At 42.1% G+C, this 22,776-nt stretch overlaps 3 protein-coding genes across 3 annotated transcripts in view; 1 reads left to right on the top strand and 2 right to left on the bottom strand.

Moving 5' to 3' along the window:
• Positions 1-4,288: 4,288 nt before the first annotated feature.
• bzw1a (basic leucine zipper and W2 domains 1a) lies at positions 4,289-15,536 on the top strand. Its single transcript, XM_080525391.1, has 12 exons — positions 4,289-4,391; positions 5,218-5,291; positions 5,379-5,555; positions 5,639-5,733; positions 5,825-5,890; positions 10,987-11,122; positions 11,309-11,418; positions 11,545-11,715; positions 13,505-13,651; positions 13,991-14,129; positions 14,433-14,555; positions 14,717-15,536. Exons 2-12 carry the CDS (start codon positions 5,228-5,230, stop codon positions 14,746-14,748), a joined length of 1,260 nt encoding a protein of 419 aa, XP_080381517.1. The 5' UTR covers positions 4,289-4,391; positions 5,218-5,227; the 3' UTR covers positions 14,749-15,536.
• A 2,675-nt stretch (positions 15,537-18,211) lies between these two features.
• LOC308153570 (basic helix-loop-helix transcription factor scleraxis) lies at positions 18,212-19,123 on the bottom strand (the record flags this gene model as incomplete). Its single annotated transcript, XM_080526748.1, has 2 exons — positions 18,212-18,244; positions 18,635-19,123. 2 exons carry the CDS (start codon positions 19,121-19,123, stop codon positions 18,212-18,214), a joined length of 522 nt encoding a protein of 173 aa, XP_080382874.1.
• A 3,104-nt stretch (positions 19,124-22,227) lies between these two features.
• LOC308154043 (von Willebrand factor D and EGF domain-containing protein) overlaps positions 22,228-22,776 on the bottom strand; it is a gene marked incomplete at both ends in the record, with an annotated part of 53,402 nt that continues 52,853 nt past the window's right edge. Inside the window, one exon of the mRNA XM_080527223.1 lies at positions 22,228-22,344. Coding sequence (XP_080383349.1) covers positions 22,228-22,344 — 117 coding nt within the window. The remainder of the gene's footprint in view (positions 22,345-22,776) is intronic.

Raw genomic sequence — 22,776 nt, 5'->3', positions numbered from 1 at the left:
AACAGAAGAGGAGCCGCAGCCTGACAGACTGTGAACGCAGATACTCGCAGACAGAGCGAGAGGCACTAGGTCTAGTTTGGGCCTGCGAGAGACTTCATCCATAGCTGTATGGGAGACAGTTTGATCTAGTCACAGATCACAAACCACTAGAAGTGATCTATGGTCCCCGTTCCAAACCCTGTGCGCGGATAGAACGATGGGTTCTTAGACTACAGCCCTACGAATTCAAAATTGTCCACATAGCAGGGAAGAGCAACATCGCTGATTCGCTATCAAGACTCCTGTCAAGCAGTGTGAAACAGGCCAAGCACAAGCATGGAGCTGATGAGTATGTGAGGTTTGTGGCGGTGAACGCAACACCGAGAGCACTCACCACCCGAGAAGTGGAGGAGGCATCCGCCGCTGACCCTGAGATTCAGGAGGTACGCGAAGCCATAGCGACTGGACACTTTGAAAAGTGCAAACCATAATTATGCTGTCGTTGCAGGCGAGCTATGCACAGTAGGATACCTTGTTCTGAGAGGCACACGCATAGTGTTGCCACAGGCCTTGCGGACGCGGGCACTTGCACTAGCCCACGAAGGACATCTGGGTATAGTGGGAACAAAGCAGCATCTCAGGACAAAAGTGTGGTGGCCTGGCATGGATAGGGCAGCTGAGAGACACTGTAAAGCCTGCCACGGATGTCAGATAGTGGCTAGACCTGACCCACCTGAACCGCTGAGACCCACACCGCTACCTGATGGACCCTGGCGGGATGTCGCCATTGACCTACTCGGGCCACTCCATTTTAGTGGTAGTAGACTATTTCAGCCGGTATTATGAATATGACGTCATGACCACAACCACATCAGAAAAGGTCATAGACAGTCTGGAGTCAATATTCAGTCGACATGGACTGCCAGTCACAATCAAGACTGACAATGGACCCCAGTTCAGATCTGAACAATTTAGACTGTACTGTGAGGAAAACGGCATCACACACATCAAAACCACACCGAAATTCCCTTCAGGCCAACGGAGAAGTTGAGCGTCAGAACGCGTCACTGATGAAGAGGATTCAGATTGCTCAATCAGAGGGAAAAAGGAACTGAGAAAATATGTGACAATCTACAGGAGCATCGTCCATCCATCCGCAGGTAAAAGCCCTGCCGAACTGCTTTTCAACCGAAAGATGAGAGGAAAGCTATACCGGAACTGATTGAAATGAACACAGATCAGGAAGTGTGTGACCGTGACGCTGAGCAGAAGGCAAAGAGTAAGCTGTATGCTGATACACGCAGAGGAGCACAGCAGTCGGAGGTCAGTGTCGGTGACACTGTTCTCCTGAAACAGGACAAAACTGACAAGTTCTCTACCACATTCAACGCGACACCACACAAGATCATCAGTAGGGCCGGAAACAAAGTGGTAGTGGAATCGCCAACAGGAGCACGGTATTCGAGGAACACCACCTTTGTTAAAAGATACGAAGGAAAAGGACTGAAACAAGGGACATTCCAAGAAGAGGAGGACACACAGGAAACTGAGGACACAGAAATCAGAGAGGCAACAGAAGAACACACACACGCCACTGATAATCAGAGTCCACAAGCCGAGCATAACTATGACACACAAATACAGACAGGCGTGCCAGACAGGCCGCAAAGGATCAAGCGAACACCCAGTAGACTGTCTGACTATGTTTTGAAGTGAAGAGGATTCTCAATGTGTTAAAAAAAATTAAAAAGAGTTGTACGCTGTATGTTTTGATGTTTTGATTTCTGATTTGAAAATACTGTAATGATACACTGATTTTGAATTTACAGGAAATAATTTGGAAGATACAGTGATTTATAATAATAAGGAAAAAATGTTACCTGATGTTATACCAGCTGACCATTAAGAGGTGTCAAAGGATATTTTGATAATTACTGAAATATGATTTAGTATGCAATTTAGCTACATTAAGGTTAGTATAATCATCAGCTGTGTTTGTTGGTTAGTAAGAGTTTAATGCCAAGAAAAGGGGGGATGTCATGTCTATGATTGCCACGCCCCTCAGGCCAGTTCATTCTATAATAAAGCGTGCCCGAGTTGAGACCGCAAGTTCGATGTGTCGTCCCCAGTTATTAATTATTGATTAGATTCTGCAAGGTCTAGTAGAGATTCAACACACATTTTCTCTTCTTTTGCTCGAATGGCAATTTTTACAGCGAAACGTTGAGGGACTCTCACTGTCACTGAAATGTTTTTAATCTGCAGCACATAGAGATTTCCAAATGTAAAGTACCTTACACATAACATGTATTATTATTATTATTATTATTATTATTATTATTATTATTATGTGTTTTGTGTTTTATATCACTAGAATCAACAGATTAACAAAGTGTCCATTAGGTGGCTATTATGGCACTGTAACAGATATATAGTAGAAGTGGGGTCTCCGGAACGTTATGACTTCTGACCACTAGAGGGCAGTATAATTATATATTACTAACCTTGGTCGTCCCCTCGCTGGTGTTTTGTGAAACGAATCTTGTTCTGGGTCTGGGTTCTAGTTCAGAATCAGAGTGAAATTGACTTGGTGAGACATAAAGACACAGACAGCAATATAATAAAAATAAGACTGGGGTTCAAATCCCTCTTCTGATACACTTTTTACTGCATTTCGTTGTCTGATGCTTCTACTCTATAACAATAAAGTTGAATCTAATCTAAAAATGTACGTATAAAATGATGGTGTAGGCTAATTTATGAGAACTGACACGATTACAATGGTGTTTGAAGCCTTTCTGACTAGTAAATGATGTTCTTCTAACTGGACCCTGGATTTGGCATAGATAATTGTTTCTTATGATTACTGATGGATAGATGATTCACTTAATTAGACAGATGTATATATTGTAAATCGATTTGCATGAAGGCTTCGGTTAAATGTAAAAATAATAAACTAAAAGAAATTATATCAAGTATTGAACAGCAACCTTCAGACTTTCAGCTGGCTGCCTTAACCCCTGCGCCAAACACACCATTGTGACATTGTCAATGCAAGTTGATAGACATACCTATTTTCTTACACCTTTTTATCTATCTATCTATCTATCTATCTATCTATCTGCCTGTCTGTCTGTCTGTCTGTCTGTCTGTCTGTCTGTCTGTCTATCTATCTATCTATCTATCTATCTATCTCTCTATCTATCTATCTATCTATCTATCTATCTATCTATCTATCTATCTATCGATCTATCTATCTATCTATCTATCTATCTATCTATCTATCTATCTATCTATCTATCTATCTATCTATCTATCACACTATCAAACTATCTATTCTATCTATCTAGCACACTAGCAAACTATGTATCTATCTAGCACACTATCAAACTATCTATCAAAATATCGAATTATCTATCTATCTCGTAAAAGGTGGGAACTAATATTTCCAAAAAGACACTTGACGGAACTGTCATTCAGGATTTAGTTTTCGCCTGTGACACATTTTTGACACACGTCTTACCAGACCATAAACCTGGTCACCAGTTTTGTTCTGAAGGATTGCATAGCAACCAAGCAGCGAATTATTTGAGCCACATTCATGGAACTGAACTAGAGCTGAAATTATCGCGAATTAGAAAAAATTGTCTCGATTGTCTCCAATCGCCTTTCTAGGTAGGAATACCCCCCAGGTAGGGCACATTTGATTGTAAACGATACAACAGACAATACCTTCAGTACACAAACTGTATGAGAAGGATTGCTATTCAATTTAATTAGGTATTAAGGCACATTATGGTACAATAAATACCATGCATCATAATGTACCATGGGAAAAACTATAGCAAACCAATTTGATATGGGAAAAGTGACATTGAATGAGAGGCCTTTTCTCTTTTACAATTCAACAACAATGTTACATGTGAAAGTGTTATATTGCCATAAAACATAATGAAATGTTTATAGTAATATATCTTTCAATAGGCTAGGTGCACGATCTCCACTACTTCCTGAAAGGCACCTGGCATGAACATATCCTGTCTCACTCTATTGGTTTAATTGATTAATCAGCTGTGCGGTAAACTGTTGGAACACACAGTGCACAGCTGATTAATCAATTAAACCAATAGAGTGAGACAGGATATGTTCATGCCAGGTGCCTTTCAGGAAGTAGTGGAGATCGTGCACCTAGCCTATTAACTTCCAGGGTAAGTTTTGTGATAATGTCCTTCTTATAGCCTTCTGTTCAGCCAACCCTCCTCCCTGAAAAAGTGGTATGGCCCCGCATTTAAGCACGCATGCGTACTTAAAAAAAACCTGTCACTTGAATCTGGAAACTGTCTTTTTGTTAGGGCTGAAATCGTGTCTGAATTCCCTCGGTCTCTAACCCTTTTTTATCTGCATTAATTTCGGTAGGTTTCTTTCACACATCTAGCACACATGCTATGCTAATCTATTCATTTGTCAATGTAAACAAAAACAGTATTGCAGCGATGGAATTATCTTCCTGGAGTTATTAGCTAGCTTGCCCGGCTGCAACGCTAACCTGGTTGTAGCATCCTGTGCTCATTTGTTAGCTAGCTATCCTATCTCAGTCATGTCGAAAGGAAGAACTGACTGTATGCGTCGTTTGACTCGTACAAGGGAAATATGACAGATTGTTAGTCATTTGTATTTATTCATAGTTGCCAGTGGCAGGACTGTTGTGTGCCACATTGTGGATGAGATCCGACCTCCTTTCTCTTTGTTCCACATTTCAGCTCGCTTGGGCCTAGTCAGCCAGCCACAGCTGACGCATGGTACAATCTCACTAACGCCTTAGCTGCCAACTAGCTAGAGTATCGCTTCGCTAAGTAGATAGCTTTGAAGATCTGGAATGTATTTACCCGGCTAGCTACGTTTTTGTTTGTACTGTTATTAGCTAATTAGCTGTATGCATTGGCTTGCTATCATTTCCACCCTGTAAGCAAGCCAACTTTAGCTAACTAATGTAGCTAACTAGCTAGCTACATTCCTGGAAGTAGTAGTGGTAGCTGACTCATTGCTGGGCCCAGGAAGTCAGCCAGTCACTGGTACCGCCTGTTAGTATTGGATTAAAGTAGAGCCCGATTTTCATTGTTTGCTATCAAGCTGTATTGTAAGCGATTGCTGTCCATTCAAGACCCACCTGAATTGGAATGCGTTATAGCGTTAGGTTAATTTCTAACACTTCTGTCTTGTTTTTCACTTCTGTCACAGCGGGTCTTTTATGAATAATCAAAAGCAGCAAAAGCCAACGCTAACCGGCCAGCGTTTCAAAACTAGGAAAAGAGGTAGGTAGTAGCTACGTCACCTTTTGCAACTGCCCATTAAAAATGTACCGTGTGGAAGACTGTAATCATTGTTTCTTTCCTCAACAGATGAAAAGGAGAGATTTGACCCTACTCAGTTTCAAGAAAGTATCGTACAAGGCTTGAATCAAACTGGCTCTGATTTGGAAGCTGTCGCAAAATTCCTTGATGCCTCTGGTGCCAAACTTGACTACCGACGGTATGCAGAGACACTCTTTGACATCCTGGTGGCCGGCGGAATGCTCGGTGAGTAAGCCTAGCACGCACGCATACCGGTTAACTTGTAACCTTTCAGCCCACTGATAGGTATTTCTCTCCTTCACCTGCAGCTCCAGGAGGGACTCTATCTGATGACATGACGCGCACCGAGTTCTGCCTCTTTACGGCACAAGAAGACCTGGAGACAATGCAAGCGTATGCTCAGGTGAGTAATGTAAACATAAATAAGCTCCCATATGTCATGTCTATTGTAATGTACACTTTCACTCATTTACGTTTTGTTTCTTAACGCCTAGGTTTTTAACAAGCTGATCAGGCGGTACAAGTACCTGGAGAAAGGGTTTGAAGAGGAGATCAAGAAGGTGAGACCAGGCAACAGTTGATTTGAGTTGAGTTGCTATAAAAGAAATGCATGATGGGACTTGCAGAATTCGCTGTAGAGTTCACAGAAAAAAAGGAAGAATTGTTCTGCAAGCATTGGCTTGCTCATTGGTCGACTCACTTAAAACGGTATTTAACCCTCTAGCTCCCAATAGAATTCTAGAATGCTGCTGTTGGTTACTGAGAAAACCCAGTTAAATGCAAATTGTATCTAGTGTTTCCCCTACCATTGCCTTGGGGGGGCGGGCCGCCCCCCCAACGGAACCCCCCGCCCCCCAAGAAAGAGGAACTATTACAGACATAGACACCAAACATCTGACAAGTAGGCTAAAATATCAGCTTTTTTTTAAATGCACCCAACCCGAATCTGGCGAGTGGCAAGCCCATGGGCTCGTTGGTAACGTTAGTCCGCCAGTAGTCTCGCATAGCCAGACCTATCTCTCCACACTTCGCTTCGCGCTGGACACACTCGCACACTCGCGTACAAGATTGTGCGCGCGACGCGAGAGAGTTTTTGCAGGGTAAGATGTCTGCAAATGAAAGTAAGCAAGTTGAAACGTTAGCAAATATAATTGCTGAGTGTTCTAACAGAACAAGTTGGTTCAAATTGGTCGTTATTATTATGACTAGAAAGTGTCTGATTAAAGTTCCATGGTATGTAAAATAGTGTCAAAGAACTAGCAAGCTAACTAGCTAGTTCAGAGGTGATTAGATGAGCTAGTCTGCTGCACACATGCCAGCTAAAGAGCTAACTGGATGCACTTTATTATTTTACTTAAAGTAGATATACTATCTTTCTTATTCTGCTAGAATTGGGCTTTATGGTAATACCATAATGTCATATTTACAGTACATGGACAGTGGATTGAAGCATTGGACATTTCTGTTTTTTATAGTTGGACATACGATTTTTTTTTCAAAATGACATTATCTGACTGTATTGCCCTCAGCAATCCAATATTCAATTATAATTATGTTATAAATTGATATGGATCAATTTATAACTCTTATTAGATTATAAATACTCTGGTTGTTATGTTTGCCTTTTGGTTGACAGCAAAAGAGAGAGAGGAGGATAGAGAGGGAGAGAAGGAGAGAGAGCAGGATGGTGCACCAGAGAGAGAGAGAGAGAGAGAGAGAGAGAGAGCAAGAACCAGGTGAGAAAGTGGACAGGTAGTCAAGACCACATAAGTAAGTAGCCTTAAGAACCGATGGTTCTCCAGCCTAATGGCCCATAGGGCAGGAGCCTATCTCCTGTTTCAGTAGCGTGAGGCGGCTTAATGTACAAGTTAGTACACCCCTGGACATGACTAGGGGTGGGACGATTAGAAAATGTCATGTCACGATTATCGTGGGCAAAATAATCGCGATCCACGATATTATCGCGAGAATTAAAAAATAAAATAAAATACATTTTTTTTTTTTATGCCAATAAAACACACTGTAATCACTTTAACTTAGATGTTGTTGTATTTTTAGGACATTTTAAGTCAGTAATTCAAATTCAGATTCTAGTGGCACATATCTCTGGCCATAATCCGGGTCCTTAAGAAAGAGCAATTCCTTTTCGGCCAATCAGCACCTTTCATTAACGTACCCAAGGAAGTTTAAAGAACGCACTCCCAGTGTTGCCAACTTCCAGAGCCCCTTGGCGACTTAATTAGTCAAAAGCGACCAGCGACAAATCTAACTTCCGTTTCTGGTCATTTGGGGAATTACTGTAAATCATCTAACATATCTCGTATTCCACGGTTCACGTTACAACCGAGCTCAGGAGAGACGAGTAGGGATACAGTCTATGGCGAGCGAGGGTTGCCGTCTCCTCTCTCCCTCAACACTCACTCCCGCGGCCAGTCTGATAGCAGCCGCGGGGAGCGTGCCGTTGTTCCCCGGGTCCTCGCAGGGGGTTCGGGCAAAGTTCGGGAAATAACGGACGGTTGTCATGTGTTTATACAGCATGGATGTTACGTGCCTAATGCCTTTGATGCGCACACTTGCTACTTGCCGCTTTAATCATTGTATTTAGCCTATAGCACAAGTCATGCATTGAATGTAACCTCAAGTGCTGAACAGTATTAAGTAAACCACAATATATTTGAAAGCTTAGGGGCGACCGTGCCTTTTGCAGCCATAGACTGTCACTGCCTGGTAATAACAAGGAAGGCCAATGACAGTATCCCGTCTAAAGTTTTTCACCAGCCATGGTGAGAAGGCTAGCATACGTTACCTAGTGACTGACTGACAGCCATGGTGAGAAGGCTAGCATACGTTACCTAGTGACTGACTGACAGCCATGGTGAGTAGGCTAGCATACGTTACCTAGTGACTGACTGACAAGGCTGACTTGACAGTAACGTTACCCATGCAGGCTGAACAATAGCGCGAGACAAGTTCTGTGAGGATATTCGCGCGCGGCTCATGTGAGGAATTGCATTTATATTACAGTAACAGTCGCTAACTTGACTGCAAAAGTAATGTAGCCTAGGCTGAAAAATAGCGCCAGACATTAAACACAGTTTATTCATAACATACGATTATGACGATTATTCAAATAATTACAATTCTCCACGATTAAGTTATCGCAGGTGTTTTTATCGCGATAAACGATAATCGTCCCATCCCTAGACATGACGCTGGTATGTCGCAGGGTCTTACCCCCTGGGGGGGGGGGGGTCCATGCCACGGTCCATGCCACCCCCCCAAGGCAGCAAACCTAGGGGAAACACTGGTATCACATTCTAAACAAACTGCTATAAAATAAAGGAAAATGAAGTTTGTTTGGTTTTATACAACAGTTAGTTCCGACCAAGTAATTTGATTGGACAAGAAGCATTCTTGTGATTGCCTGCGGCCTCGTACCTACGACCGAATCACAGCCGTGCTGATATTCAGTATAACAGCACTCCCTCTCGTGTGATATTGCTTAATTATAGACCACAATTCTGTCTTTAAAAGGATTTTCGAATTTTGCTATTTAGCAGACGCTTTTAATCCAAAACTATTTACAATTACAAATTACAGGGACATTCCCCCTGGAGTAACTGAGGGCTAAGTGCCTACTCAAGGGCACACTAGTGGTGGTGTTTCAGGTGGGATTTGACTCGCTCTTCTTTAATTCAGTGTCACTTATGTCATACTCTTTTATTAAAATTGTATTCATGTTTACTGATAGGGCTTTCACACCGGCAAAGAACCGTTGCAGGCATCAAGTTCAACAGTAATGGCCTGAGGGTAGAAGCTATTCCGCAACATGTTGGTCTGGGGCTGAATCAGACAGACGAGAGACAGACTGACTCCCTTTTCAGCTGTCATAGAGAGACGTTTTTACAGTGACAACCTCGTGTGTACATTTGCTAGCTACTTTTTAGCTTTCAATGCATTTAATATGGTTAACAATCAATGCTGTCCATGGCTGCTCTTGTTATATATATGTGCCATTTAGCTGACGCTTTTATCCAAACCGACATACATTGCAGTGAATGCATAGGTTTGTTAGTGTATACATGATCCTAGTGGGAATCGAAGCCACAACCTAAGCGTTATTAGCGCCATTCTCTACCAACTGATCCACAGAGGTCCACAAAACAGGGATGCAAACAGCTCTTGTTTTCTTTTTGCTTTTTTCGTGTCAATTTGGGTGACTTGTGTGAATCTTGGAGAAGAGTTTTTCTTTGGGGGGGGGGGGGGGGGGAGAATCTCCTTAACTAAATTTTTTTTGCTAACGTTATTGTATTCCGTGTCAGAGCAGCTTCTCTTATCTACACAGTCTATATTAACGTAAGCTATTAGGCTAGCTAGCTTAGCAACGTTAGCTTACTTGGACCTCAAGATTTTCAGCATGTTCGAGCTGTTCAGCGTTATAGCTTTAGCTTGCTGGCTAAGTTAACTTAGGCTGTGTCCACCAACGAGCTGTATATTTACCTAAACGGCACCAAGCTAAGGTAAATAGCTAGCTAGTGTTAGCTGGTGCTAACGTTCACCATCTCTGTAGTCAGCTCTAAAATACCGCTCGCCAGTGGACACGCACTTAATGTCATCGTTCAGTTTAGATAACAGTAGTTAACGTTACACTGCTTTCTTTTTGAATGAGGGAATTTGATGAGAGCGATGGAGTTCATGTGCAACAACTGGATGCAGGGAGCAAGTGTAGTTGGAAGTAGGGATGCTCCGAAAATTCTGCCACCGAATGTATTGGGCCGAAAATAGCACAAAAAAAGCACATTCGGTGTGAAAAAGCTATTGACTGATGCCTGCCTACTGCCAAGTCATATTATTACAGCAAACATGTCGGTAGTTTGGCATCAGTCCTCTGAATGACAACGAGAGGCACATTCCGATATTGACTTCCGTTTTCGCTATTTAAAATTAAAAGTGCGAGCTAAGCGTTGAAAGTCAATGACACATCGCTATTGAACTAACACAGCTTGTTTTATGAGCCTGCTAACAATGTAAAGTAGTGTTATAGTTAACTAGGTAGAGTGGGGATTACTCACCGAATCCAATGCATTGCAATATTTTGGCTAAGATGTGTTTGCATCCCTGACAAATATACAGGACTGCTGCTATGGGGTCTAGAGGGTTGAGCCTTCATGTGTTTCGTTTTGTCCTGAACAGCCAAGATGTGCAGTAGCTTCAGATTAACAATCTTTTTTTTTCACAACTTTGTTTATTGAAGTTTTCATGACAGTATGAAATCAGCAGTAGGTCAAATTGTACATATATACGCTAGACATAATTGCACATACCTACATGTATATAGTCAAAATAGAAGTCTTAAACGTAGACTACAGTAAATAAATCATACACACAGAAAATAAAATAAAAATAAAAAAATTAGCTAGGACACATGGCCAATTGAAAACACATTGATTGTATAATTAGGACAAGGATTATACAGGAGAAATAAAGAAATAAAAAAGATAAGAAACAAACATTGGGTTACACTTCACCACACATGTAAATAGATTATCCCAACCAAATGATACTAGGATAAAGGTGATTATTGCTTATGGGGTGTCTATTGAACACTGTTCCCCAGACTATCAGTTTTTGACGAGGCTCTTTTTGTGCCCCACAGTTGCTGCTGTTTCTAAAAGGGTTCACTGAGTCGGAGCGCAACAAGCTGGCCATGCTGACTGGGATCCTCTTGGGCAAAGGGAACATATCAGCCTCCATCCTGAACAGTCTTTTTAACGAGAACCTTGTCAAAGAGGGTGAGTTGTTGTTGTTGCTCAACATTGCACAACAGTGTGGAGATGATCATGGTTGCTGGAAACCCCCTAATCGTCTTACCAAACAAAAAGGCAGTGCAGTCATTGTGAAATAGATGTGATTCATACTGTGTATAGTAGTGTGACTAAATAAAGTAACAGTAACTCAGGCTTTATCTCTATTTGCAGGAGTATCTGCAGCCTTTGCAGTGAAACTGTTCAAATCCTGGATCAATGAAAAGGACATCAACTCTGTTGCTGCCATGCTCAGGAAAGTTGGCATGGACAACAGGCTGATGGTAAAGTTTCTAAGAACTCTGATTTATTTATAATTATTATTACTACATGCCTTTGTGTAAAAAAAAAAAAAGAAGAAAAGAAAAAAAAAAAGAGAGAAAATAAATCAATGTTCTCTCTTGTTACAGGAGCTCTTTCCTGCCAATAAACGAAGCTGTGAGCATTTTTCTAAGTACTTCACTGACGCCGGCCTGAAGGAGCTGTCTGACTTTGCCAGGAACCAGCAGTCCATCGGGGCCCGTAAGGAACTGCAAAAAGAGCTCCAGGAGCTGATGTCTCGTGGGGACCCCTTAAAGGATGTGAGTACAGTCACCCACGTTCCAATCCAATTTAGCCTTTGCACTACTGGTTTGCACACCTCACCTGGTCAATGTGATCAGTCTTTATGCTTCGCGCTAGGGATGGGACAGAATAATCGATTAATCGTTACTGAGGGTCTAAGTAGATTTTTAACATTCAGACCGTTAATATTTTTTCGCCATTCAAATAAACGTAAATTAACAGACGGAACTAATGTCGGTTCTGTAGTACTATTAGTTGTTGTTTTTGTATTAATGATGCACAGAACATCAATATACATAAGCATAATATTACTATAATTATTACTTATTATAACTATTGAGAGTGGAACAGGACGAGAGTCTGACGCCATTCAACTGTTCGTTGTGTAAGTTAGTTTACAGAGTGCTGTTGGAATAGGCTAACAATGTCAGTCCAGCAAAAGCTGTGCTTGGGCACACTTCAAGAAAATAGACAATTGTGTCCAGTTTGGGACTCTGACTGCTCAGAGTCCGTTTGCAATGCTTTAGCCAAAACTGACCCGAGAAGCTATTACCACGGACAAATGAAATTCCATTTAGTCTTTTTTGGGTAGGCTATATAGCTAGACTATTGATAAACATTGTAATTGGAAATGGCTGCACAGCTATACAAAATGCAAAAAATCGATTAATTGTTCATACCACCCACTGAAAATGTAGTTATGCACATCCCTACTTTTCACTACTGCTGTTTACATTTTTGGCATTTAGCAGACGCCTTATTCCAAAGCAACTTACAATCGATACATTTAACTAAGCAAGTTAATCATCAGTTCACCAGTTGTAGCAGGAAGAGTAATCTTGCTCAGGCCAGGGGCCTTTGGCAGTCTCCATGATGGAAGAAGAAAAAATAATACAATACTACCTTTGCACATACCATATTTTTGCACATTGCACATACCTCTTTGATGTAGCCTCTATTATTCATCTGTATCTTACATACTGTACATAGCTCATAACTGTATATGTGTGGTGGCCTGGGAAAACCCTTCACATGGTGGCATTTTGACATTTTCATTTTTTTATATTTCCATAAATTAGAAGTTCTCAGCTATTCATAACTGGTTGAATGACTGAGATAGCCCTTTATTTTAAAAAGTTATGAGCATTTTAATGTAGCATGTCAAAAAAAGTGAAAGGGGAGAAATCCTCCCCTTTCTCCTCCGGGTCGGGGGAGGAGCCTATGCAGATCGGCCGGTCTCGTTAGTCTGCTTGTGATGCGGTGGTAGTCTGCTTGCCTCGTCGGTATGCGAGGGACAGATCCATTTGTGTGTCTTCTAGTTAAGATGTTATTACTTTATGCTTATTGTGAGCATCAGTAAACTGGCAATAACACAGGTGGAAGTATCGTCTCTCCTTTCGCTCATGTGTGCGTGCGTTGCTTAACTGAGAATGAGACACGCTCAACGTGATGTTGTTTCGCTAGCAAACTACCCGCCACAAAAACATACAAATAAGTACTTTCTCTTTTGTTTTCTTAAAATGTTTATTCACCATAATGTAGTATGGAGTTCAAAGTACTAGAATACCACATAATATCAAAATCGCCAAAATCGCGATTTCCATCTATATTTGCTCTTTGCCACGAACGAACGCCAGCGACATCCGACGGGTTTTCCCAGGCCACCACACATATACACTCTAAATTACTGTACTTGCCATACTGTACCTATCATTGCAACTGCCTTTATAATATATAACTACTTGTAATAACTGTTCCTTGTTAATAACCTTTTTCTGGGCGGTTCTTTTTTGTTTGTCTGTTTAGATTATTTCCTACGTCAGAGAGGAGATGAAGAAAAGCAACCTCCTCGAGCAGACCATGATCGGCTATATATGGACCAGCGTGATGAGCTCAGTGGAATGGAACAAGAAGGAGGAGCTCGTCACAGAACAAGCCATCAAAATCTTGAAGGTACTGCCCAGCACTCGCTGTGTACACTTAAGAGTCTTTGACATGACTAAATGGGACCAAATTTAAGCGTGGAATGATTTGATACCCCTTGCATCTAACTTGTTATTGCGGGGTGGTGCGGCAGGTAGGTGGCAGGTAGCCTAGAGGTTAGAGAGGCCGGCCAGCAATTGGAAGGTCGCTGGTTCGATCTCTACCTCAGGAGGGAGCCAGTGTCTGTAGGCTTGCTGGGGGGGGGAAGGAGGAGATGTGTGCACAAACTACATTTCGTGGTCTCAGTGCCTGTGCTCTGTTCAATGACAATGAAGTTGAATGTTGTGTGATGTTGTTGGTCTTCTGCAGCAATACAGTCCCCTCCTGAAGGCCTTTACCTCCCAGGGCCTCTCTGAGATCACACTGCTGTTAAAGATCCAAGAGTACTGCTATGACAACATCCACTTCATGAACTCCTTCCAGAAAATTGTGGTGCTCCTCTACAAAGGTGCGTGTGAACCGTTGTTACATTCCATTATACAAGCGTAAGAGATTCTTAGTTCCATGTTCCTTGACATGAGAAAATGGCTCTAGAAAATGGCTATAAAAAAACAAACAAACAATAAGGCAAGAGACAATAGAGTAGTATAATAATAGAAATAATAAATAACAGAAATGACATGATGAGGTAAGCAGGTAAGGCATACCTTACATACAGGTAAGGTGCGTGTTCCATAAGTTCTCATTTTCACTGACCTGATGCCAGTCATGTTCCATCCCTTTTGACATTCGTCTTTGCTTCCTGTCACAGCGGATGTTTTGAGTGAAGAGGCCATTCTGAAGTGGTACACAGAGGGCCACGTTGCCAAAGGAAAGAGTGTCTTCCTTGAGCAGATGAAGAAATTTGTTGAGTGGCTCAAGAACGCAGAGGAAGGTAAAACATCAATGCCTGCCTTTTTGTTTTTCCTCATGAAAGGAGCTTCCCCATCTTTTTCCACCAGTTGACATGAGGGTAGTTGGCTTAAGTCATGCTTGTCTTGATATACAGTAAACTCAGTGCTGATTTCTTTTTGTGTGTGTGATCTTTTCTTCCAGAGTCTGAGTCTGAGGAGGAGGAAGCAGACTGAGGTGTTTTTAACAACGTAGCAGCAGGAGCAGTAGAATGTTTTTGTTACAGAAGTGCTTGTCTTTCAAAGTTAATTTTTCTATTCTACCTCCTGTCCCCTCCCCCTCCCAACATTTAGATGTAACATTCAAGGGCTGTAATGAACGTCCTTATTCAACCTCCTCTTAACTTGCACTATAGTAAGAGGTGCACAAATTGTGAATTAAACCTCAGTCATAAAAATTCACAGATGAATTTAAGTGTTGTCCATGGAAAGCGGGAAATGATACCCTTTGATATTAGTGTTATTATGCTTTCTGTATATGGAAATAAAACATTCCACAAGATTCAGACAGATGCTCAATATTGTAGCTGCCAGTAAGTCTAACCTGAAACTGTTATCCCTTCATATGGGAATATGCCTTTTTGACATGTGACTTAAAGGCACCCTAAATTGATAGATGATGCCTTTCCGCCAAAGGATTTTCACTGCTCTAACGTTATGGTCTTTGACTCTCCACTCAAAGCTGTACTAAGTTATTTGGTGATCTGATGACCTTTTTGCATTGTCACCTTGGTAGAACCCCAGGCATTCCTCTAAGATCCATTGCCAGCTAATCAATTCATATTGGTTACTAATTTCTTTAATCTGATGAACCAATTGACTTTTGTATGAAATAAAGATGACTAAAATTGTATGGTTGTCATGTTACATTATTGAATGAGTTTTAACAACGTACCTTAATCAACATTTCAGTGAGTGTGCCAGTTTAGCCAGCTGGCTTAATTTACATCACTCCCTCGGCATGTCTTTAAAAACTAATAAAACCGTGATTGTTTCTCCTTTGGTGACAACTGTTTGTAGAGAGTGTGTACGTTTGTGTTTGCTGGCTTGCACACTACTGAAAAGCCTTCAGTATAATGCACAAGTTGTGCAAATGTGCCAGTAGGCTTGTTTATGGAGGAAGGCAGCATGGCAGATTGCCCGAGTGAAGCAATAAGACAGGTACATTTCGCTGATCAGGAATCAAAGCAAAACCAATGCCAAGAATAGGCTGTTATTGCATCAGTGGATGGCACGCACCGAACACCACACCTCAATACTCAAGGCAGCAAGTTGTAAATTCTCGAAGAAGACCAAGCCATAATGGTTGTCAATTGTCCCAGCACACCACTATAATATGCTAGATAATGACCCATAGAGAATGTAATGTGTTGTAAATTGCTGATACATAGTAAGGTGGATTCTTATGGCACAATGTGTATGAGACCACACTGTGATTTATGACTGCATTTTGGGGTTGTGGATAGTACTGTGATGGTCCTGGTTGGAATGGAATGCCTCATTCATCTATGTGGACAATTATACACAATGTATGTACTCTCCAACATGTCTCCACCAGAGGTCTCTGGTGGATAATCTATATGCATAAAATCTACCCTGCATTACTTTAAATATTCAGAGTGATTGTCAGTTGGTTCAAATAATGTGTGAACGGCGAAAATCACTGGCAGACCCGGGTTGGGATTCCATCTAATTTACAGAGAACTACAGGTGCAACTCAGCGAGATATTTAAAGCCTTTATTTGTTATACATTTGATGATTATGGCTTACAGCTTATGAAAACCCCAAATTAAATATCTCAGAAATGTTTAATATTACATGAAATCAATAAGAAAAGGATTTTAAATACAGAAATGTCATCCCTCTGAAAAGTATAATGCATATGTACAATGCAATGAGTCTATATAATATTTAAGTTTAACCCTTTAAGTTGAATTACTGAAATGAATGGACTTTTGCACGATATTCAATTTTTTGGAGTTGCACCTGTATGTGTGAAAGGGGCTGAGAAAGTCTGTGAAACACCAGTTATATAAACTAGTTTAACACTGTTTCAAGAAATGTACTCAAACAATTTAGAAAAACTGCAATAGACAAGTGAATATAACCAACAGGTGAATACAGTACATACAGTTATGAAGACATGACCAAATGCTTTCTACATGTGACTAATGTGCAATTGTTGGACCAAATTACAACCGTATTTGTTGTTTCCTGTCTTTCTTCAATGACAAAATAAATCAGTCCAATATTATTTTTGAAAGTAATTTAATGATTGTAATGAATCACAAGTCAAATAATATCACCCTCAAATTTGACATATTGTACAAAAATACATATTTCTTTCTCACGCAGCTCATATTGTTTTCTCTGTGCAAAGGACAAACGTTAGGTCATTAATGTAAATGGACATAAGTTAGGATACATTCAAGTATGTTTACAACAATGTCATACATTAGAGTAGATTTAGAGGTAGGCCTATAAATTCTATCAGGATTTACATAATACATTCAGGGTCTTCATTGAGGTAAAGTGTTCAGGTATCCCAGACAGTGTGCAACGTTTCAAGTGATAATTTGTTGGGGAAAAAATAAGATAACTATCTAATTTCTATAAATGTTTTTGATTGCAGAATACGTTATTTCACTATTTACCAAATCAATTCATAAAGTAAACATGCAACACACATTTACTGTCTGCACACATACTGTAGAACTACTGCTGTGTGATTGCGAAATGTGAGTTGCGAAATACTTTAGCAATGCAATTGCATTATGATTCGACTAACGCGTGCAGATCTCGACTTAGGATTCCACCCTATATATGCAAGTAAACCTGTTATCGACATATTAACAAATAGCATTATGCTCCCCAAATCAGTGCCTTTACAAATCCTTATTTCTCATTAAGCCAAGTTAGTTACAAGAGGTCTCTTACATTATGCGTTACAATACAGTACAATGCAACTGTACCACATACAGTCATACAGTATCCACTATCTATGGTACATTCCATGTCTAATTGTACATGGAATATCAGTTGTTATTGTAGTAAAAGTTCTGATCACAAAACAGGTGGAGTTGCCACACTAGCATGTCTCCATGCAGTAAATCAAACTTTGTAATCACATTTGGAATCAAGCAGACACAATACCAAATCATGAAGTACAACTGGGGCAATTTGTACACATGAAAGCCAGTTTACAATTGATAATGATGTTGGACCCTCTCCTCACATGGCAAAAGATGAGTCAAGGGACAGGACAAGATCACCAGGCCTTCGACTACCACCATATTGACAGCTACCGCTGCACTGCGCAGGCTTCAGTTACAATCATGTGACTGGGCAAGACATTTTTTTAGGAGCGGGGCACTAGGGCTTACTATTTCTGATACCAAAATAGCTGCCTGTAAGGAGCAACTTTACACATGGAGTCAAGTTACATTTCACCAAAACACAGTGGATAAGACACACACATAGTGAACGGAAAGTGCATTTCAGTGTTTTTGTCCTATTATATTGCAAATATATACAAAATTATGTAGTCCTACTGTTTGACTTCCACTCATAGATATCTCTACATGTAAACATAAGAGTGTGACTAGGTATGCATCCTTGTCTTGACAGTGCATGCCCTTGTCAGACAGTTGTGTGCTTTTCTCCATCTCTGAGCTGTGGAGGCAGAGACATGATAGTGGTTACCACAGACAGATAGCAGTATAGGCAGATTATCCTATTTCTCATCCAATAGGAACACAATATGAATAATTCCCCCAGGCAAGTGTGTGATGCATTTGAATATTGATATGCTATTATGTTAATGCAGCCACAAATATGCATCTATATCATTTTCAACGATCGATGACCTTTAGAAAATGAAGGGGGTTTCAGCGTAACGTGTTCCAATCTACAGTATTGATCTCTTGTCTAAAGAGACACATCCTTTTTTTTTTTTTTTTTTTATCTCATGGACATCACCTGCACCTTTAAAGTTCACAAGCTCAATTCAGTTTGGAACCTCCTGACTCCTGACTAGTAAATCCTTGATGTGTGAGGACTCACCAGTTTCCTCTGGTTGCTGAGGCAGAAAGTGCATATGGGCCTAAGAGAGGGACTACTGCTGATGTGGGTACTGGTCTGCAGGATGGTTTGGTATCTGAGGCAGGGCTGTCCGTCCAAGCAGTCCTCCCCCAACAGAAGCACATTAGCCAGGTGAGAGATGTAGCTGGAGGCCAGGCGCAGTGTCTCAATCTTGGAGAGCTTCCTGTCCGCCGGCTCGGTGGGAATGAGGGTGCGTAGGGCGGTAAAGGCAGTGTTGACGCTGTGGGTCCGGTCTCTCTCCCGCGCGTTGGCTGCCTGCCTCTGTTTGCTGACGCCCACCAGGTGCCTGCCCCCCTTCTGCCCCACCCCGTCCCGGCCCCGATGGGGGCTACAGCCGCCGCCGCCGCCTGTGGATTTGTTGTCGGAGCTCTCGCTGCCGCTGTCCAGCTCGTCCAAGTCGGAGAGGAAGCTGTCGGGCTGGGTGCCCTTGTCGCTCCCTGTGGACTTCATGGTGGCCCTGGAGTGACTGGGGGACTGGGGATGTTCCATGGCGGGGACGGTGGCTGCCCATCACTTTATGCAGAGTGAAAATAGCACCTGGCGCAGGCAGCTGCCGCCGATCCGGTGACCGGGGGTCCGCTCCGTCCCCTTGGCAGATCAGCATGCCATTTCTTGAATGACTGATCCTTTCTGGGCCGGCTTCTATGTGGCCTCTGGAAAAGGGAAAGACAGGTGGAGCCTGGAGGCCACCTGTTGTGGTCTATGGAGGCTTGAGGTTTATATATATAACCCCCCCCCTACTGCAGTTTATTTTACAGCCCACAGTGTAGCCCATGGGGCTGAGGGAGGAGAAGCAGTGCACTGTGGGTGCAGATACATGAATCTCCTGGCCTCCTACCCACCGTGCAGGTAAACAAGGGCCTTGGTAGTGTACATGTAGATAAGGCTGGTCCCTCTTTGTCCCTCATAAACGTCCATTCTCTCTTTGTCTACTGTCGTGTGTTTCATCTCCTGCTACAACTGGACGTATGGTACTGTCTGTAGCCAAAACAGCAAGCTAATTCACGTACAATTCTTATTATGCAGGGCTTAAAAACATCATGATATAAGTGTCAGTTGATGATAATACCAATCCATATGTTTATTTGCAGTGCATGAGTTTATTATGTTGTTGTTCTGTGCAGGCTAAGATTATGAAATATATTCCAAGAAGCTGTGTGTGTGTGTGATCTTTCAGGGAAGTCTTATTCTATATAAGATCCCAATTTTCCTGAAGAGAAAGGTTAATCTGGGTCAGAAAGTACCATCACTGGCACTTAACTCCTTAACACCACTGTAGGTCTATAGTAGTATAAAAAGCTATTGTAACCCATAGAACTGTTAGGTAATGCTGTTTTAGGACAGTCTGAAAGATTCATAGGATATTACAGTAATAGAATATACTGCATATATCAATAGTAAATAATATATCAATGGTAAGTCTCAGAGCTCTGTCAGGTGGAGACCAGTAAATGGATAACACGGTTGTCCTGGCGATGCAGTTGTTGGAGCAGCGTTCTGCTGCCCATGAGTGAACAGTACAGGTGTATCACTTGCCCTCCAAGAGTCCCGATCGCAGTGACTGCTCACTATGGCCTGTGCCGTGTTTAGACTTGATATAAATATCTGTGAAATGTACATGTTGCTTATATAGTGTTACTTGTGTATGTTGTCTTTGACTTGACTTAAAGATTTGATTGATTTACTTGACAAATGTACTTGTCAGTTGCTTTGGATAAAGGTGTCTGCTAAATGTCTGAAATGAAAATGTAAATAAAATTGTCTTAGCAGTCGTTATACCATAATTGTTTTAAAATCCATTCATACAGTAAACATTGCATCTTTACTTCTGAAACTGTGAAGGTGATTTACAAATAACTTTTGTTTTAGTTTTGACACATTTCTTTAGTTGTTCACAGTTTATGGCAATGCATTCCTATCATCACTAGATGGCAGTGAAGCACTGATGTAGAATTATGTGATGTGATAATATCAAAGGCAAAGGTTTTAACTTGAAGATCTCTTGTTTTACTCTTTAGATACTAAGATATACACATAGAAGAGCACAAGCAAGTAAAGGTACAATGAATGTAGCTTCTTTTGACCGTCACTCCTGCCGCCTGTTCCCCCATTAGTTGCTAATTCAAACTCTTCAACGATCCATTGAATTTTCAAAATATCATATAAATGTCACTGAACAAAGTAATTGATTTTCAATTACTCTCTCCCCCCCTCTCTCTCTCTCTCTCTCTCCCTCTCCCTCTCTCTCCCCCTCCATTTTTGGTATTTAGCAGACACCTTTATCCAAAGCGAATTACAAAGACTTTCTTGGCTGTTTTAGGAGGAGGTCATAGTAGAGTTTTCTACTGTGATGGAGAAGTCTTGGAGAGGGCATGCTTTCCCAGGTAGGAAGAGCAGCTCAGTCTTGTTATGGTTGAGCTTGAGGTGGTGGGCTGACATCCAACCAAAAGGAGAGGGATGAAGCTTGAGCAGAATGGAGGGTCTCTGTGACAGCAAGGAGAGCAGTTTCAGTTCAGAGTGCCCAGCCTTAAAGCCGGATTGGTGAGGGTCAAGGAGGTTGTTCTGAAGGAGATAATGAGACGGGAGAAGGGATACCGGTCTGTAGTTATGGACAGCAGACTGGTCAAGTGTTAAGTGTGACTAGTGTGTCGACTCTGGCTGTCCTAAAGGCAGCTGGGACAGATCCTTTGGAAATGGGTTGGAGAAGGGGGGAGGGGATAGGATCAAGAGAGCAGGTGGCTGCCCATTTGGACATAACCAGTTTTAGAATATCATCGGGAGAGGGGGGAAAGAGCTGATGAACCAGAGACCGAGTGTAGCTCAGTGGGTTTGGGAGGAATAGTAGCAGTATTGGTGAGAGGTAGAGAGAAAGAGCTGCTAATGTCATCGACCTTCTTTTCAAAGTAGGTGACAAAGTCAACCGCAGACAGGGAGGAAGGGGAGGAGGTGGGTTGAGGAGGGAGGAAAATGTGGAGGATAGTTTCCTTGGGTCAGAGGCAGAGGCTTGAATTTTGGAATGGTAGTAAGAAACTTTAGCAGCTGATGCAGAGGAGGTGTAATTGAGGAGGAGAGAAAGATTGGTAGGTTGTAGGTCATCAGGGATTCCATATTTTCTCCATTTCCACCCAGCTGCCCGGAGCCCTATTCTACAAGTTGGCAGGGTTTCAGACAGCCAAGGAGCATGTGGAGAAGTTCGCGCTGGTTTTGAGGTCAGTGGACAGAGTCGAAGGATGATGAAAGAGTGAACAGGAGGGTGGAGGAGCCTGCCTCAGTGGATAGGAGGGAGATTGATTCAACAGGGGGTAGGGAGGATAAGACAGAGGGTGGTGAGAGAGAGGGTATGCAGGTTGCTACGAGAGGATAGAGTGTGGATAGAGACAGACTGGGAGGGGGTGGATTTGAGTGGAAAGGAGAAGGATAAAACATGGTGATCAGAAACGAGAAGAGGAGTAACAGTAAGTATGGAGGTATTGGAGGATCTGGTGAAGACAAAGTCGAGCCTTATGAGTCGGAGGAGAGTGGGACAGGGTAAGGCCGGTGAGAAGGTCAAGTACTCAAGACGTGTAAAGCCTCTCTGACTGGATGTTGAAGTCACCCAGTAGTGTGAGCAGTGTGCCGTCCTCAGGGAAGAACCTGGGAAGGACATCCATCTCATCTAGGAAGTCGTCAAGCTGACCTGGTGGACGATAGATAACAGCAATGTGAAGTTTGACTGGGGAGGTAACAGAAACAGCATTGAATTCGAAGGCAGATATGGACAGGTGTGACAGGGGAAGGACATTATGTGACCACTTAGGTGAGATGAGGAGTCCTGTGTCTCCCCCTCGACCAGATTGTCTAGGGGAATGAAGAAAGGAGTAGGCATCAGAGAGGGCAAGGAAGTGGAGGGACATGAAGCAGGTGTAAGAGGAGATAGCCTCTGCTTTCCAGACTGCTGACTGGCAGTTCCAAAGTCCTCCAGCAACAGTGAGGTTGTGGTCAGTTGAGCATGGTGGGTAGATCATATTGGAATGGTTGCGAGGGGAGGTGTAGCATCAACGTGTCCTCCTCAGGGATGAAATAACAGGAATGGGGAGAATGCACCCCATGTGATATTTGTGATA

This window comes from Nansenia antarctica (assembly GCF_963989245.1).
Source record: "Nansenia antarctica genome assembly, chromosome: 3".
NCBI lineage: Eukaryota > Metazoa > Chordata > Actinopteri > Argentiniformes > Microstomatidae > Nansenia > Nansenia antarctica.
Note: the sequence above shows the minus strand (reverse complement) of the source record. Positions and strands in the feature narration are given on the sequence as shown.